The sequence below is a fragment of the Zerene cesonia genome, chromosome 20, assembly GCF_012273895.1.
Source record: "Zerene cesonia ecotype Mississippi chromosome 20, Zerene_cesonia_1.1, whole genome shotgun sequence".
Classification (NCBI taxonomy): domain Eukaryota; kingdom Metazoa; phylum Arthropoda; class Insecta; order Lepidoptera; family Pieridae; genus Zerene; species Zerene cesonia.
Window position 1 is genome coordinate 4,257,840 of NC_052121.1, and position 19,187 is coordinate 4,277,026.

Sequence of the window (19,187 nt, forward strand, 5' to 3'; positions counted from 1 at the left end):
TGGGGAAGGAAAATAGCCCTACAAATACTTCCCTGTGGTACGCAAACACATTCTTAAGAAAAACACTGCCGCCCTACGGAAACAATGTGCTGTGAAATTACTGTATACGTCAGCAATAATAATGTGTAAGTTTCTCTTTGATTTTTTAATAAGTAAGATTAAATGTGTGGTATCTACGTTTTTCATAAATGTAATAAGAGAATAATAATTGTACCCGCATGTTTGTGTCGCTAGGCAATAGTTATCTGTGATAGTTTTAATTCTCATGACTAAACTTTTATTGATGTATTTAGACGACGGCTGATGCGGGTTACTTTAATTAAGTGAGGGATAATCCTAGTTATGACGCTTATTATTTCAATTCCTATTTAGTTCATTATATTATTAACAAATCGTTGACATAATACTTATTAATGTTATTATAAATGAGTTGTATAAAATTAACCGACTTCTTTGCATGTTTGAAGGTTTAGTATTTTATAACCCCCTCATACAAACACAGATCACACTCTTAGATAAATTGCATAGTTATTATATAAAGCAACATTTTAAGTTAACTTTTATTCATACTTTTACAAGAGCTAAGTTATAAATAAGTATTATAAAAAAATATCATAAATCATGCTCACTTTTTTATTATATAAGCAGTTTAATATATTTTACGTAGAATATAATTACGTTAATTAAGTACTTTAATATTGTTGTTATCGAATTAATAGAATCTAAGCTCAAATTTTTTCGGTTAAAAAGAAACTGTAATCCATCAAAGTTATATGCGACAAGTTCGAGAACTTACAGAAATATAGAAATTATACGCATTATTTGGAGGTCAGTGACTTACTATATAATTTTAAATGCAAATTTTTTAAACTCTAGTGATTTTGGCAATGTGTCGGTTTGATTAATTCGTGTTGTCTTTGACAAACGTGCCTATTTCGCGCATAAATCTTGCGACGTGTTTTTTATGAAGTCTGAACATTATTTTTTGTGTTTGTTAAAGAATAAAAGCTTTTAAATTTGCTATTAAGCAACAATATGATCCATTAGCAAATTGCTAGAACATTACGTTGCATAATATAATGTAAAGAAGCAGTGATCGTTTCTGTGAATATTCAAATGATTACAATAGAAGCGTTTCTTTATAAAAACTAATAAAGATATAATTAATCGTGTTTTATAAACATTTTAATCCGAATATAATCAACATTTAGGAAGTTTCAAATGTCAATTTTAGTTTGAGATAAATAGTATATATGCCTTGTTACTTTTAATATAAATGACAATATTGAGCAAAACTAAAAATATAAGAACGTGAATATAAAGTGCACGCTACTGAAAGTTTCAAGCAAATCAAAAGTAAATCGGCGAACATATTTCCAGTGGAACTTGCAGAAATTGTTTAAAGCATTTTCTGTGCAATTTATTTTCTTAAACTGCGCCGAGACTGGCCTTTGCAATCGGAATGAATGTGAATTGAACGACTTTATTTTTGTAACATTGCCATTATACATAGATGGATGTATACATACATATCATGGACATACGTGCCTTGTCAGGCGATGCGATTCACCATCGAAGTGGTCTCTAAACCGGTCAAACGAGCCAACCTCTTCGACGAAACCCACTGCATCCACTTTTAAATTGTTTATATGTGTATTACTTTATTTATCGTATGAAAGGAGTCGATTTGGAATATAATATATTGAGGTGTTTTTGGAATACGATATCAGATATTCCATTTATAAATAAATGGAACGTGAATTGTGAATTCTGATATTTCTATAGAATAAATAGAAAACATGAAATTTCCATTACAAATGTTAATTTGCCATTGCCGAACATTCTCGATTATATAAGTGTCGTATATGGAAGCATTTCACATTCTTTAATCTAAATATAGGAAATTCTTCGTTCATGACGAGTCAACAGTTGATGCTAATAGGAGGGAGAGTCCCTCATCCCGAGCACCCCTCCATACCTCCCTCGAGAATTGATGATAGATTAAGCATTGTACTATTCTGGCAACAAAATGGTGTTCCTTTGATACAGCCGAATATAGTCTTGTGAGCTGTGACGTTTTACTGGACGCTTCTATAATGATATTTGCAAACACGTTTGTGATTTTTCTCGAAATTCGGAATATGTTATGCAATCTTCTATAGTCGATAAATATTATGTAATTACAAAAAGTTTCCCAATAAGTAACGTAATGTAGTACAGTAAGATTTAATTTAGAAGCGCAGTCAAATATAAATTATTATCTAACAGCAGAAGCCACTGAATTATGTTTGCGAGTTCACTAGACATGATTATACCTTATTTTGCTTTTCTAACTATAGCTTACGATCCTAGAATCTGATGAGATTTGAGTAGTAACTAGCAATTATGGCAATTTCTTATACTTAGCTAGATAATTTCTAAAGGCACTTTCTCCTTTACATTTTCATGAAATTAAGCCCATCAAACAAAACTTTCTTGTAAGCATTTGCAGTGTAACATTATTATTTCTTTATACACAGTAACGTAGGGAATAAGGAACATAAAACTATTGAAATATATATAATAATTCATTGAACTAAATTCTTCGCTTCGCTATTTTTTTTTTTTTAACCATGAAATTTTATTTTATTCAGTTAAAACAGTATTCATTCTTAACTAACATTACAGTATTTGCTACTAAAATAAAACCTTGTGATGAGTACATAAGCAGTACAAAATAGGTATGAATGATAAACCTCAATTATAACGTTTTTTAATTGAACCGGCTTACTCTTTATCGTTCACAACTTATTTGAATGTCGACGGTTTTCAGTTTCCGGAACATGGACTATGAATGTATTAAATTTTCCACGGTAACCTTGAACGTGTCGCGATAGCAATTACTCATACAGTGTTCCTCCTACCTATTTAGCGGCCACAAACCAAACAAGCAACTTTGTTTACTAAGTAGAAAAACACACCATCATAACTACCATTCCCCCAGTTCTCGTCCGTAACAGACTTGAGCCATAAGTATGGGCAGGTAAACATGGGTGGCGTATTTTTAACCATAGGTCGCCCACGGACAAACCATTCTGTCATTACTAGGATTAGTCACCGATCACCATACTGTACTCTCAGCTTGATGGCGTGTGCTACATAAATTATATTAATGCATGGTGCAATCTGCGTTGTTCACTCTGATCAAAATACAACAAAATCCTCAATTGTGTTAGTACAAAACGTTAAATTTAATTCGAGGCTCCGAAAAATAAATGATTATAATAGTAATGACTGAAAATAGGTAAGTTGTCTAGGTCAAAGTGGCAAATGTAGGTAAACAAAACGTTTGCATTATGAGCATTGTGCGCAGACATCGGCCTGTGTCGCCCGGTCAAGGTATCCAGGCCAAAGGTCGATGACAGCATCGCACCGCCTCGGCCGCAGATCGGCACCGGCACATCGCATACCGCCAAATTTGATGTAAACATTTATCTATCCAGCAACATATTACCAGAAAGTTCCGACAACTAACCTGATGAAATAGATTCGTTTTCCGATTTAGGCGTCGTGGGTGGCATCGGCAGCGGCATAGACGGCAAGGGCTGCGTGGGCGCTTGCTGCTGCTGCATCGTGCACGAATGTGTGCTGAGCAGCGACTGGGTAGCGTTGTAACTGATGCCATCATCGTAGCCCCAAAGCTCAAGCCCGTACTCGGGCGAGGCGAGCGATTCCGGCGACATAACCATAGCCGGAGGAAATCCCAAAGCAGATGAGGAAGTCACTTCTGATGAGCTCTCCTCGAGCATTCGCAACGGGAACCCTCCGTTGTTAGACCAGCGGCGTCTCATGTCGACGAGCGCGTCAAACGCTCCCGTGTTCACGACCGCCGACGGACATTCTCCCTTCGTCCAACACTTCACTTTTGGTCGCACTAAACTATCAAAACGCTATAACATCCACTAATATAACCGGCGTCGGGACCGAAACAAATCCTATTTCACCGTCGATCGTCTCTACTTCCACTCTAGTAAGACAGAAAGTCTCATGCGCATCGAGTTTTTATCAACGCTACAATAGGCAATGCAGGGAGGAAAGTCACACGAGTTTGTCTAGATAAAATGCAGAGCCGGAGAAGTTACCGCGTTCGTTTAAAATACAAACACAAACACGTTACGCGCGCGCGACCGTCGTCAACGAAGTACGTAGAGCGAGCGAACAACGACGCGGCCGCTCTCACTATACTCACTGCCACGGTCGAGCGTGACGTCACACCGCCGCTCGCACCCCGCACACACCCCGCATGCCTCCGCCGAGTCGCGCAGCCGTGGCACAGAAAATCAAATAGGTGACAATGTAAAAGCACTTTATCAAAACTTTTTGTTTTAAACAAATTGTTGTTAAAGTATAGGAGTTCGTTTGCATTATCATTGCATAGTTTCTTTGTAACTATTGTTTTATAAAGTTGTCTTGTTGAAAATTATTATTAAATACAACCATTCTAGAGTTAAGTAGGTCCCGAGTCGTAGGTTTCTGATGAATAATTATTTGAATTAGTAAACATATCAATAAGATACAAAAATGAAAGGCATTAAATATGTGTAACATTTTCAACACACATTTTCATAAATAAAAATAAATAATGCTCTTATGTATTGAGAAAATTAAATAAATCTTGCAAGATATCTGAAAATATATGTTCATACATAATTATATTTAAATCTGATTCTGCATTATAATTCGATTAGTATGAAACATACCAAAAAGGTAATTTTTCAAAGATAAAAGATACAATATTACAATTTGAAGATTAGCGCTTGAATGTTAACTCTTATATTTGAATAAAAATAATCTTTTATTAATTTTATTAACTTTCTATGTATATTTGATTCGTTAAATCTAATATTCAACGAATCTTCCATCGTGTACCTGATCTGCTTTACTAGTTCACCTAAATTAAATTCAGGTTATCACACCAACCTTATTTGAGTAGGTTCGTATGAATGATGTTATCTACAGTCATTATCAGGAGAATATATTGTTACTAATCAGTTCTACACATCTGAATCACGTTCGCAACAGGTTCTATAATTTTTATCCGACTACCAAACACAAAGTGAGATTCAATGTTAGTATTTGTATTTTTATTGATGAAATATGTATAAATTAAGATATTATAAACACTTATAGCCAAGTTCACTCAAACGATTCGATAACTATGTATGACGCGAGAATGATGTTGCTTGACAAATTGTTATTCGTCATAATCACGTGTTCGCAGGGTAATTGACCTGTTGTGTTTTGGAAGTTTCATCTTGGCTAATTTGATTCTTATATCATGATTCGTATAATTTTATGAGCGAATTAGGTAACATAGCAAAAAGCGTTAAATTATTAATATTAATTATACATTGTAATAGAGCAATCTAAAAATTATTTATGAATTATTCATTAATTACGTTGGTAGCTGTATCTTAAATAACGCTGGATTATAACATATCCAAACGTATGAAAACAACAAGCTTTTTATCAGCAAGAACACTTGTTAGAACATCTTATAACACTGTGACTCTACGACCTATAAGCAAACAATAATTGAAATCAGTGACTTGAACCGTCTCATTTCTTGAACAGGGCAAAGTATATTTTTTGTCACCGCCTGTATAGTTCAGACAATGTTTGTACAGTCGTGATGTTACTCAGTCATGCGTGCACTAAAGTGCTCGATTGGTTCCCTCCCCTCCCTAACCACTTAAAGTCATCACGTTATTGAAGTCATCGCGATTGTTTAGTCAATGACATTATTTATACAATTTCATACTTTTCGTAACCAATATTTATGGCGCACTTGCACTGTTTCTGATTGAAATCTGTTGAATATTACTGTAGCGGATAAGGAAAACTTGAAACAATTGAATGTGAATAATCACACCATGTGCATAAATTGTTAAGACCTAGGTATTGCAAATACTATATGTTGCTAGCCAGCGTGGAGGTCATGGTAAGGGGGTTCAAAATAGATTAGACTACGCACGTTGTGGAGGTGTATCATATTATTTTCTTAAGTCGTCCTTGAAGATACATATACGTATTAATAAATTACTGGATAACGGATAATAATTCGTTAATTGGTAAAAATATGTATACATATACATATGTGCACTATTTTACATGTAAAATTACTTAATGATAGCTGCATACGGCATACTTTAAATACTTGCTTGATGTTGTATTCACTAAATGAATCCTGCAATTTATCCTGTGTTTAGTGCTTACCTGAAACAATATAAGGTTTTGTTATTAATTATCGTGTTAAACAGCAAAGCAGCATGTGATGGAATATTGTTAAATTGTATAGATATAGACGCATTCATCAAGTATAGATATATATCTATATAAGCCTATTAGATTAATTTTCTTCATTTGTCCCTGGTATATTTCATGACGGATATGGTATGACATTTCAAAACAAAAAACAGAACGACAAAAATGTGATTTATCGAGCGAATCTGTAAAGAATCGCTATGACTAGCTTTCTGAGTAGAGTTCTCTTAAGGATACACGGCTATTTTTAGCAAGTGCGCGACTGGTTTAAGTCTTTCTCGTATTATGTATCATTCGAAGTTGGACGGGTTATTATCGTTGTCGTGTTGTTACTAGCGATGCAGGCGAATAAAAAGTGGACGTGGCGGAATGGTCTGCTGAAGCGCAATTAAGACCAAGGTCTCCGGGTTATCAAACCCGTGTCGGCGACTCGCAGTGCCGCGCCTCGCTGCCGTCGCAAAAAATGTAGCGAATAATGAAGTCGATGGTATTAAAAGATAATAGCCGACTTAACACGCCGGCTGCATAACCTTTAATACCCACACATGCATCGGTATTGGTCATTCGTTACGTTCAATGGCAGCGTAATGAGAAAACCAACGCGCTGACTGCTGAACTGACCAATAACAAATTGGGTTTTCTCTTAGTGGTCTAATTACTGAAAGGTTTAAAGATATTAGAGTTGTATTTTCTTGCCTGCATTGCTAGTTGTATTGTAGGTACTGGATGGACGGAAAATAAACGACATGATGCAGAACTTATAGATTTGGCTGGGAGCCATTGAGTACAGGAGGAAGTCAAGGCTAAAGAGTATCTATTGAATACGCAATGGTAATCCTGTTCGTTGACTTCTATGCACTTGACAATCGCTGATGTCAGTCGCGTGAATGTGACCTGCTAAGGAACCATGTTACCGTTCTATTCAGTCACACGGACGATTATGTAATGTTTAGGCATAATGTTACGTTGTTAGATGAACGTAGGCTTTTAGTGGACAGCTTTAGTTTTACTTTCGCCTGCAAGCGCATCGACTTACACTCAACTAGCAAACAATATTTGCCGTATCTCAGTCATAGTGCTCTAGGAATATGAGCTCTGTTCCACACGAGCTAATGGCCATTCTTGTATCACGATCTGGGGTAGTGAGTATGATACAGGTTCGTGTTTCCAACCGTATGATTTACGTGATAGAACTATTGAGTCCGCACTCACAATGATATTGCACTGGGCAATCAAGGTTCGCCGCGAGCTAAAACAATATTCTAGGCCTTGGGAAAATATAGCATCGTTGTCTTGTTGATTTATTTTTTATATATATAAGGGAATTTCTTTTTCTTTGAGTCAATTGTTTTGCTTGACAAGATATGATGCATTAAAGCGTTACTTTTTAAAACATTAATCACGGACCAAGTCAAGAAAACAGTAATTGGACCTACTGGCAATGTACTTACAGGTTATGAGTGTATTTACGAGTGTCCCTGCGAAAGTGAGTTATTTTTGTATGACAACGATGCGAAGATGCGATGTTTGTTTTCGGTTACATGTTTACTTTGGGACTTTATTGAGCGGCTGTAAAAACAGACGTGCTTCAGGCATCCGGAAATTAAGAGAAAATATACTAAGGAATCGATATTAAATGCGTCAAAAAGTAATTATTTAATGTTACACACAGCAGAAACAAAGCTGTAAAAATAAGTTAACCTCAAATGCAATAACAGATATAAAATATATTTGCACGGATAAAATAAATCCATTTTCTACTATTCAAATTGTATTCACTAGACTCAAATAGGTCAAAGCAATACATTGATGCGTCGACCGTTGTGCGGCGCGCGTGAGTGACATACAGATGGATAAAATGCATCGGTTGCGTAATGCATTGTCCTCACTGTAGTGTGTAGGGTAACGATGACACAACTATATGTTAGTGTAATTGGGACGGTTTGTTTCTATGCAGTTTTATTCATCATTCAGACTATCTTCCCTTTTTGTTTACATATGCTCTTGATCCTCCGAAGCCTTTACACTTCAGTTTTAACGTATAAGTAATCATTTTTTAAATTTTAGTTATAAGTCATCCTTAATTGTAGTCCTAACAAAATAACACTGTAATAAAGCGCTACTGGTTTGACAAGTTCTTAGTAATTTACAAAGGGCAAAGAAATCCAGTAGAGCTTTTTGTTTTATTTTATCAGAAATTCCGACAAAGAATGCACGCAACGTTACAAAAACTTTTAACTAAATTTATGCAATATTAATTACCACAAAATAATCGTAACCTTGTTTTCTTATATTACAATGAAAATGTTCTAAAACATTTTAGAGAAAATAACTGTAATAAGAAAATTTAAGACAAAATTAAAACGAGTAATAACGATAATAATCAAAGAGTTGATCGCACTCTAATTTATTAAAAGGAGATTACAAAACTAAAACATTAAAAAGCGACATTCGTGTAGGAGTGAAGCGATTTTTCTAAATCAAGGCGGAACAATAAGTATATAAACATTTATTTTTTTCTAAACGCTTAAAATGGTGTATCTATTAATTTCTCTGGCATGGTCCGTGTCGGCTGTCACAGAAGCCGTTGACTCCAGCTCGGAAGAAAATTTTGCCAAAAGATAAGATCTGCAGTTTTTTTTATAGAAAAAGATTGACAGCCTGTGTCGTCTCCCACAACCTTTGCCAATTTCGCAATTAGACAAAATAATGATGTATATTTATTTTAAATAAAACATGTGGGCTGTAACCAGATCATAGTTTTAATTTAGAACGAAAATTCGGCGTCCAGATGGTATACAATTGGCATGTGATAAATGAAGTCATATTTGAGCCTCGGGACATAATCATTCATAGTTGTTATCTAAGAACAATAACTTAATGTAACCCTGCAAAGGCATAGTGTGCAAGGTCTAATTCGCAAGTGCAGAATAATTGCATGCCAAGTTGAACATTATGTCAGACCGCTGGGAGGCACATTAGTAGTGGGATAAATTGAAGATAATTCTATCTAATTGCTAGTCATGGTCAAGGCTAATAAGCACCAATATGCTATTACATTTGAAGGTGTATCGAAGGTCTATTTTAAATTGAAACACACATGACGATGACATATTAAATATTGAGTATAAATATACGTAATCACATTAACAGTATAATTTCAAGACGGAGCTCATAAAAAATAATCTAAATCAAAGTTTCCTTATGAGTTGAAATATGAAGACTGTTCGTTGGAATTTATTCCAGCGCCTAATGCACATAAAATTTTCACTTAACATTGAATTGCTCGTGATTTTATTTGCACAATAATTGAACGCGATGAGCATGACACATGTGCTAATACGACGTTGCCTTGAAAATAATTTTAAAAATCGCCAGGATCGGTACGTTTACCTTCCTTCTTCGTGTATTCATCAAATATTTATCATACACTGGCTGTTGCTACTAGTGCGAATTCCGCATAACCTATTAAGGAGACTGCCAACAACGGTTTCTTCGTTCTCAACTGACACCTACGAACGTGTGTCCTAGTTGCAATGCTGGACAATTGCCAAGGCTCTAGGCTGGGTTTTAGACCTTTCCACATCCAACTAATTTACTTTATAAGAATAATAAAGCATTTAAAGATAAATTTTATGCACAAACTTAATAAGGATAACGATCCGAATCATGAACGAGAACGAAGCCTAGAAGAGGTTGACTTGACGCTACCTTAGGACGCAGTGTAAAAATAGCTCAATGTAAATACATAGATCGTATTACTTAGACCGGCGAAGCAAGACGAACGCCTCGCAGGTCACGGGCACGTCTTAGTATATTGAATTTATAGCGTCGTAACTCGTAGCTGTGATCGCACTGAGAGTAACAAAACCGGCTGCATTAACGTCTCGGCCATTGTTCACGCTAGGAATAAAAGTCGCTTTGCTGCAAGCTCACATTGCCAATAAGAGCACTTGTATAAACTACCAACACGAGTATAATGCGAGAATTTTACTACCACCTCTCGTGAAACTATTCCGACTTGGCATTTCCTACTGTACGCAGGAATGAAGTTTCAAATTTCAATTTCAAAAATACCTCTTTGAAATAGATTTAACAGATTAGCAATGGCAAAGAAAGTAAAAAAGGAGAACGTCAGTTGACTTGACCAATTTGGGAAATATACATGAAAGAATAGAAAGTTAAATTTACAAGAAGTAAAATGGAACTCTTGAGTAGAATAGAATTTAAATGTACTCATACGTAATAGTTTAGACGTATATAATAATATTGAATTTTTACTAGCATCCTGATATTAAACTGTAATGAGTAACGAGTTCAATTTATATTGTTCACCGACTAATGACGTGCAATTACTTATTATTAAAATGGAATGGATAATCTTGTAATTTAATTACGTACCCCGACGCCGCTTTCCGCATCGAGGTTTTATTCTGCCCTTTAATCAAGTCTTGTAAATCATTTCCGACAATCGATCCCATCACATTGTATCAAGATATAAATGATGACCGTGAAATGAATCTCTTGGTTTCGTTTTTCGATTGCAGATAATTTGCAACAAGACCGCCATTAAATTTTGCTTCTGTAATGCTAATCGACTTAATAAATTAACATGTGGTTACGGTTACAGGACACCTGGCAATGATAGGACGTGTTCTAACTAATGTTAGTCAAGTATCCGTTCTAGCAGAGGTATTTTTATCGACTTGCTTGAATATGCTTGACATTTCAACAGTCCGTGTACTGTAATTGCATCTGCTGTTTTTTATCCTTGCAAGTTCACCTCTGCTCTATCATTTTAAAAGTTAACGCCATTAACTGACATGTGCTCATTGATTAAACATAACTGGCTGTAACGGATATTTTTAATTAAGTCTAGAAAACATAGTATACTCATGATCCTGTCTTACAACCAAGTGAATTAATTATCGTCTAAATTGATTCCAGTGTTTGATGGGAAATATATTTTATTTAAGACTATAATGCTAAAAAAATATTGTTGTGTTAGTGTTTAGAAAATAGATCACATTCCCGGTTCGTCGGAAGTGATTAAGCCTCGACATCTATCAATCAACCAACTGACTCTGTATTTTGTTGGTCGCTGTTCTCCAATATCTATTTCTAGTTATTTTATTGTATTTCCGCGACTGTAAATCTATTTTATGTGGCCGTTTGAACAGTTTCGCAAAAGTATTTTAGTCTTAACATTCACACAGTAATTTAGTTCCAGAGCCGGTTTAAATAAGTTTTTTTTTACCAATAAGTCCTATTGCTATAAAATGCTCGTAAAATAAGTTATTTCGAGCATATTGTGCACCATTACTTTGTAACAAAATGGTTTGACCTTACTTTGTACGTGCGCAGTAAAATATCGTTTTTAACTAGAGCCCAAGAGAACATTAACGTTATCTTTGGAATGCATGACAGCACGTATGGCACACAATGTAGGCGCTACGTCGTCCTGCACACAGAACAGTGCACATCGATGAACTGCCCTTGAAACACGATAAGGCAGTGCTCGAAGGCAGTGCTCGTCGTGAGTCGAGCGTTGCGTAATACATACCGAGACGAAGTTTTTAATCTTCTATAAAATGCGTGAAAGATCGGGGATTTGATGAGGTACAGTCACGGCAGGTACAGACGTGTCTCCGACCAAAAAACCATTGTACAATTAATTCTTAATATAGGTTTAAGATTCAGACCAGCGATCATCGACCATTCACTGAATCGAGTACTTATTTTTTATTGTTTAATAATGTAATTACAACTCGAAACTCCTTAAATCACCTTAGATCATATACATATTTCTTTTTGGCATCATAATTGCAAGTCGCATTTATAACATTTAGTTGTTCAGTGAAATAACAATTGCGACACTACAAAATTTGCTTACCCAACATAACAATTCATAATTGCAGTGTAAGGATTATTAAAGTATTTAATGTGAACAACAACGGTTGACGGTCCAATTGGGAGTTCGGAAGCAGGTCATCAAATCAGGGCACACTCCAGCATAGCCTTGACCTGGTCGACCGCGCCTGACTCAGAGCGTGTGCATCCACTGCAACGTGCGTCACTTAGTCCTATTTATATTTACTTGCTATTATATAATCAACATCTCTTCGTAGTATTTGACTATGAGAATCATTAGCCGAAATGGCATGTTATTTTTAAAGTCCTCATTTTAGAAACGCATTTATTTTATTTAAATCATTCAATGCTTATCTAGAATCTATGTATCTATCACGAAGACAGGGTACTGTAGAAAAGAGAAAAAATACGCATCTCATTAGATGCGAAGTGGGATTGCATTTATTTTCTCATAGTTTAAACTCGTGTAATTGGTTCAGAAGTGTGCTAGTAAAAGAGCATCCTCCAGGACATGCAAGTGGGTCGCCGAACGGGGACAAGGCTACAGATAGCATATTATTCTATCAAGTCGCTATACGCCCCGCTATTTGCAGAGCTATTCGCTTTATTAATTCCTAAGGGAATTAATCCGACTCTCGTCGATTCACATGTAGGCACAAAGTGCATTTAAACGCAAGCTTAGCATTTCCGAAAACTAACAGATGTCTTAACTACAATCCCGTCTAGACATCTCGAGTAAACATTTTAAGATAAATCTTCACCGTCGCGTTTCCTCGATGCATCATAAAGCCTGTAACCCTAAAGTTATCGCGTTTATCTCAGCGGTCAACCTTGAGCTTTGTCGGCGACATATTTACTGAGTGAACTTGACGGAATATGTTTCAGATGACACGAGCTGCTACAATGATAAATTTATAATTTGTTAAATTTATATTGACCCGTTTCTTCCATATTCACGAATCACGAGGTCGTGATACGTTTATCAGTGGTGACCTTTATAAATTGAAAACAATGCATTCGCTGTTATCGTTCGGCCTTCTAGTTTTAGGTTGCTCGGATTAACCGCCAGTGATCCGTTTAATGTTATCATATTAAGTGTGATGATTTTGCATTGATTTATGATCGTGATATGATAAATTCTTAAGGGGACTACATGAGCTACGCATGACTGCATGATAAAAAGCAGAATATGTATGATAATTTGGTAGTGTCTGGAAAACATAGTGCTACAAACTTTTTATAAACATTTTATGTATCAATTAAAGCATCTAACATTATATGAGCCATCATCATGGTATTTTGTCAAATTATTTTTAACAACAAAGATTTAAAAGAGTTTCCTTTTTAGCAAATAACATAATTATTATTTCTAATGATAGGCATGTTTATTATTTCGAATGATAGGCATGTATACACGCATGTGTGCATGCGGCCCTGTGTATCGACAGAACCTGCCGATTTCGTTGATTCGTTAATTATATAAATATGTGCGTGCCGCTTCCTAGCCCTTGTAGTCTTTTTAAAAAGAATGCTTGCAAATTAGAAGCAAATAATTTCAAATTTAAAAGAACACACGACGTATATACATGAATGTATTTATCGGATCTCTTCAAATAAATTTACGGTTAAGAAGACATTGAAGCTCCCCAGCATGTGTTGTTACAAAAAAGGAACGCACGTTTGGTTCATCCGTTTTATATTAAGGAAGTGTCTAACATACGTGTCTGTGTTTGAAATACTCCACACATGTAATAACAGCCACAATTAGGTATTACATGTGGTCTAGTGTTATTAAAGCAATATAGTAGTCGTGCAAATTATAACGATCAAGTGTGTTTCCTTAAATTATTTTATGATTTATGAAGGTTAATCAATTTTTAGATTTGATAATTAATTACGATTTAATTAATTATCTTATGATATCCCACTTCTTACTGTTTCTTTAATTATGTATTTAGTATTATAAAATCAATTTTGAGTAAAAAGTAATATAAAGCCTATTTTGGGCACACAACTGTATTATAACTGTATTATTGTATAATATTTTCTATATTACCTTGTATTACAATATTTTCTATTTATCTTTGAATTTCATATATATGTAGATGTAGAAAATTTGAACATGTCGACGTTCGGTGGTTTTCAATTGATTCATGACATTTTGCTAAACGTATGTTTTTGAAGTGAAACTTCTTTAGAATCGTTGTGATTTCAAACCTGATGCAACGGAAAAACGACAGGTAAGAGACACAAATACAAAAATGTGTAGAATGAAGCCGGCAAAGAATGAGACGGAAATATACATACTATTTTATATTTTATATATATTCATCTCATTCTTTTGTCGATTTACTGAAGTTTCACTTCTATCGTGTGTGAATCGCACACACACCTTTTTTTTATTTCGTTCACCTAAACGTAGCTTCACTAACTCATATCAAACAAACGAATAGTGGATTTGATAGTACACATGTTAAGACTTTTTGAACGAACATATTGGTTATATAATTGCCAGTCTTACAGACACCCAAACTGTCCAATTCACGTACTAAGTTGTTACAAAGAAAGCTTCTGTTATTGCCTCGATAAAACAAAATCGTAGTTGGAATACCGTTCAACTGAATCTATCATGAACCGCGCGAATGGCGTTTGATAGCGTTGTATGTCTGCATTGTAGGGCAACCTTGCATTATCACCGCCCTTGGTCCACTTACCGCTATCTCGAGCACATCGCTGGAATCAGATAAACGCTCTCAATTTTACACTGTTCGCCGTTCTGTTGCTAATAAATTTATAGAACATTTCAAAGCTTCAAAGTATGATTGCTTCGCTATGTGCGTGCAAGCTGTATCGAGTTTATGAGTGAGTTGAAGCGAAACGGCAAAATGAACCTTACGACACGGTAAATTGTATTGTTATATATTTTCGAATATAGGTTTTTTGCTCTTCCTTCATTAATATTCTAAAAATCTAATTTGTTTTCCAAAATGTTCATATCCAAATGACGATGCACGATTTGAAGCTTAGTAAGTTTACGTATAAAATGCTCAGTGTTTATAATGCGAAATCATAATCTTACTTAGATTATAGTCTTAGCATATAGAAGCATATTATATTAATCTCTCGAACAATCCTCCCACTCATCCACAACAATAACATAACCGAAATAGGCGACGCCCGCACCGCACTCAGATCACGTATTATTTACCACAAATTAAAATCCGCAACGTAAGAATAATAGCCACATAATCAATATTGTCTCATCACAAAAAGTGATGTACGTGATTCAATTTATTCTGATGGCGTTTTTTTCGGCTTTCGATCAGCATAAGATACGTTACTCACTAAAATCGCGCCTAGCAAAAAACTGCATACAATGAGTCGCTAGCCGCAAAACAAATTGGGTAGTGAGGCTGTGGGCGATTAGAGGTTTTTACTTAACATTTACAATGACAAAATATTAATTGTAGTATTGTGTTAGAATAGCAATAGAATTAAATAATCATTATATTACAGCCTCCTTCGTCTCTAAATGATATGGGGATATGAGTTTAATTACATGAATTTTTCACTACATCAGCCGATGAAAACTCATCATATATATTGTACTAAATAGAATTAGTCAATTCTTCTGCTGTATCATTCATTATCAATGCATTAATACGGTTCCTATTGTATCCCTGAATGAAATAACAGGAATAATTAAATTGAAATAAGAATTAGAACAGCGATTATACGCTAAACTCTTGAAACAGAATAACAACTGTATTCTTATGCAAAGGTCATAGCATGCAAGTAACAATGCGACACCTGCGCCGCCCCTACCACCTGTATGGAATTCATAATAGCAACACTGGATGTCTGTTACAACGTCGCGTATCAATTTTACTATTTAAACGTTATTTAAGGTGCATTTTTGCACGATTTTATAGTGGTTTATACGTTTTTACACAAAAAAATAATATGTAACTGCGTATATGCTACCAAGGTTATGTCCCATTACATTGGTACAAGCTTAATCTTATATCTATTTCAAGCAATCGAATATACGAATTTAAATACTTTTGTTATGATAATTTGTTGATTACTTTTCCGCGAAGGACGTGTATTGGAATATGTTTTTGATTATTAAAAAGGCAAATATATCACAACACGTTCCATCCAATAAAAAAACCAATAAGAACGTACGCTGTACAATAAATACGTTACGAATATTAAGTTACGATTTGCGTCACGATTATCGGAAACAACTTTATATTTGTTAACAATGTAACGTGTTGGTCGCTGTTACACTTATGTGTGAACACATCCAGGGATATTAATGTACATGACATTCATTTTATTTGCAAACCGATTAACGGTTAGCCCCTAGACAGAGGAACCGAGGTGCCGTTAAAATATTAAAAAAAATTCCGTGTTCTGCGCTATTTATCAAAATAACGATTAAATGCACGTTGTAGTATACTTATTGTATCATGATGATGTGCGATAAATAAACGAATCGGGAATTAATCAAATTATATGTAGTTACATCAATTATATATTTGATTTAACAACAATCTTAGCGTACAACAGTTTTTAAAATTCATTTATTCGTTTTATAATGACAATGAGATATAATCAGAAGGACCTACTAAATTCTCGTTACCTCTTTCAATTAAGATCAAATAACCATGATTATACGAACAACACATTTAATAGTGGTTTCTATAAGTCAGTATAAAGGCTTTTCTTTTTAAAACATAAAAAACGTTCCCAAGAAAACAAAACGAGTTGCGGTCACTTGGAATATTTTAAATGATCTCAGAGGACCTGTCCTACAACAGGTTGATGCACTTTGTCTCGAACAAATGCTGATAATGAATATATTGAATGCACACCTTTAACATTAAATATTTATAATTAAATTTTTACAGGCGTAATTATATTAGGGATCGTAATTCAAACATACTTAATCTTATTCTCAATGTCAATATATAATTCGTATTGTTTCGTGTTTATTATACTTTGAAATGCAATAGACTTTGAGTTTTCTTTATTTTTATTAAACAGAGGTAGTTAAGCTAGATGTCTTTATTATATGTGACATAAAATAGTGCTTGATTGTGTGTATATTTTATATTACATGCTTTAAAATTTATGACAAAATGACTTCACGCAGCAATCTACTTTGTTAATTGGTTACTGACTTGACTAACCATAAAGTTATGTTATAAAAAATGTAAGACTAAATTAAAATGACGATGGCACCATAGAAGGTTGCTATGGAAACTGATATTAATAAAGTGTGTTCAGGTTAACAGTTTGTGCAGTTTAAATGAATATAAATTTTTTGTAGTAAATTTGTATAGATAGATATTTCATAAGCTTTAAATTGACAGCGAAAACATTAGGAAAATTTGTTTTTATACAGTTCATTAGCATCTTTTTTTAGTGAGTCACGCGGAATAGATGTTTTAGGATACGTTATAGAAGACGTTATTATAACGTTCATTCTAATGAATTCCTCAGACTATATATCTCTCTGATATGAAATTCAGAAATTTGTATTAAATTTTTTTATGTAACTATCTGCTAATGTTATAAATGCGATAATAACTCTGTCTGTCCGTCTCTTCTTCACGCCTAAAATACGGAACCGCTTCGCAAGAAATTTGGTACAAATATGAAACGTAAGAGAGGCCAAATCATAGGTTTTGAAACGGTAACAGAAAGCTAGAAGTAATATAAAATAATCTTCGTTTTGACGATTCATGATTTTTAATATCAAACGGAATAATATCAAGTCTAAAAAATACTTTGTAGTAAAAATGGAAATATCAGATGCCGTGACTGTTCATCTTGGCAAGAAAAACCAAGATTGTGCAAGTATACGCCATGACCTAGTACCACGGTTTCGTCTCGGGCCACCGCGGCACGTGGTCTAAAGTCTACAGACTACCTTATTTTTTTGAAGCACCTGCTTCTAAAGATAGATTTGCATGCAGGGAAATTGTTTGTCGTCCCATTGTTTTTACTACATCATCTTGTGTACACCAACCAAGTGTCAATGATTTACTGGGGGAAGGAAGATATCTTAACACACACTAACACACACATTCGTTCACTCCACAACTATTAATACTTAGTTATAAAGGGTTTATTAAAATTTTCATGTACCTAGTTAAAATACTTTAAGTTAAGAAAGAGCGGGTCCCCCTAACACAGGTTTTTTCTTAAACTTACTAGGAGCTGTCTACTACTCCATATTTGTAAAATTGAAAATTAAATGAAATAATGGAATATGGACTTAATATGTGTAGGTAATAAAACCTAGTAAAATGGTATTTAACTAGGTTTATTATGATTTAAAAGTACTTCTAAAAGAAGCATAGCTGAATGCTGTGTGCAAAAGTTTGTTTAAATGGTCTACTTGGTTTTCCGAGATTTCTTTTACGTTGTTTTTATTTTTATTTGCTTTATAATTTAAAGATATATATACTATAAAGTTTTGATAAATACAATTGATCAAGTGCAAGTCGGACATTAAGGATTCAGTAAAAATAACTGCAAAGAGCAATTGCAATACTGAAACTGATCGGTCATCCATCCAATTTATAACCGTGCTAACTGTTGCTTAACCTTAATTATTTTATCATTTGTTGTTATATAGGCAACAGAAACACATAATCGAAAATTTCAATCGCTTATCTATCAAAGTTCATGATACAACCTGGTTACAGAGGATATGGACTACGGAACCCTAAAGAATAGTTGGTTGGTATTCTTTAAACAAACACCTACAGAATACTTGGTGAACATACAAGAACAATCAGGTTTTTTCATTGATTCCATAATTAACATTCATATCTTATGTACATGATATTTTTTCAGTAGCGATCCACATATATTTGCAGAATGAGGTCAGATACACAAGACGGTAATAAAAACATAATCTGTTCTTATCAGCCAATACCATGATAACTTTTCTTTTTGTTTCAAACATTTATTATTCAGAGCAATAATTTTAAAAA

At 34.4% G+C, this 19,187-nt stretch overlaps 1 protein-coding gene across 7 annotated transcripts in view; it reads right to left on the reverse strand.

The window, feature by feature from the left end:
• The window catches only part of LOC119835237 (ecdysone receptor), a 119,360-nt gene that overhangs the window by 21,089 nt on the left and 79,084 nt on the right, over positions 1-19,187 (reverse strand). For 2 of the 7 annotated variants that reach the window (XM_038359946.1, XM_038359945.1), the window contains exon 1: positions 3,515-4,210. The exons of 4 other annotated variants lie outside the window; for them this stretch is intronic. In XM_038359946.1, coding sequence (XP_038215874.1) covers positions 3,515-3,830 — 316 coding nt within the window. In that variant the 5' untranslated portion in view covers positions 3,831-4,210. Of the gene's footprint in view, positions 1-3,514; positions 4,211-19,187 lie in introns of those variants that run through there. One more of the 7 variants, XM_038359944.1, reaches the window with a different exon arrangement.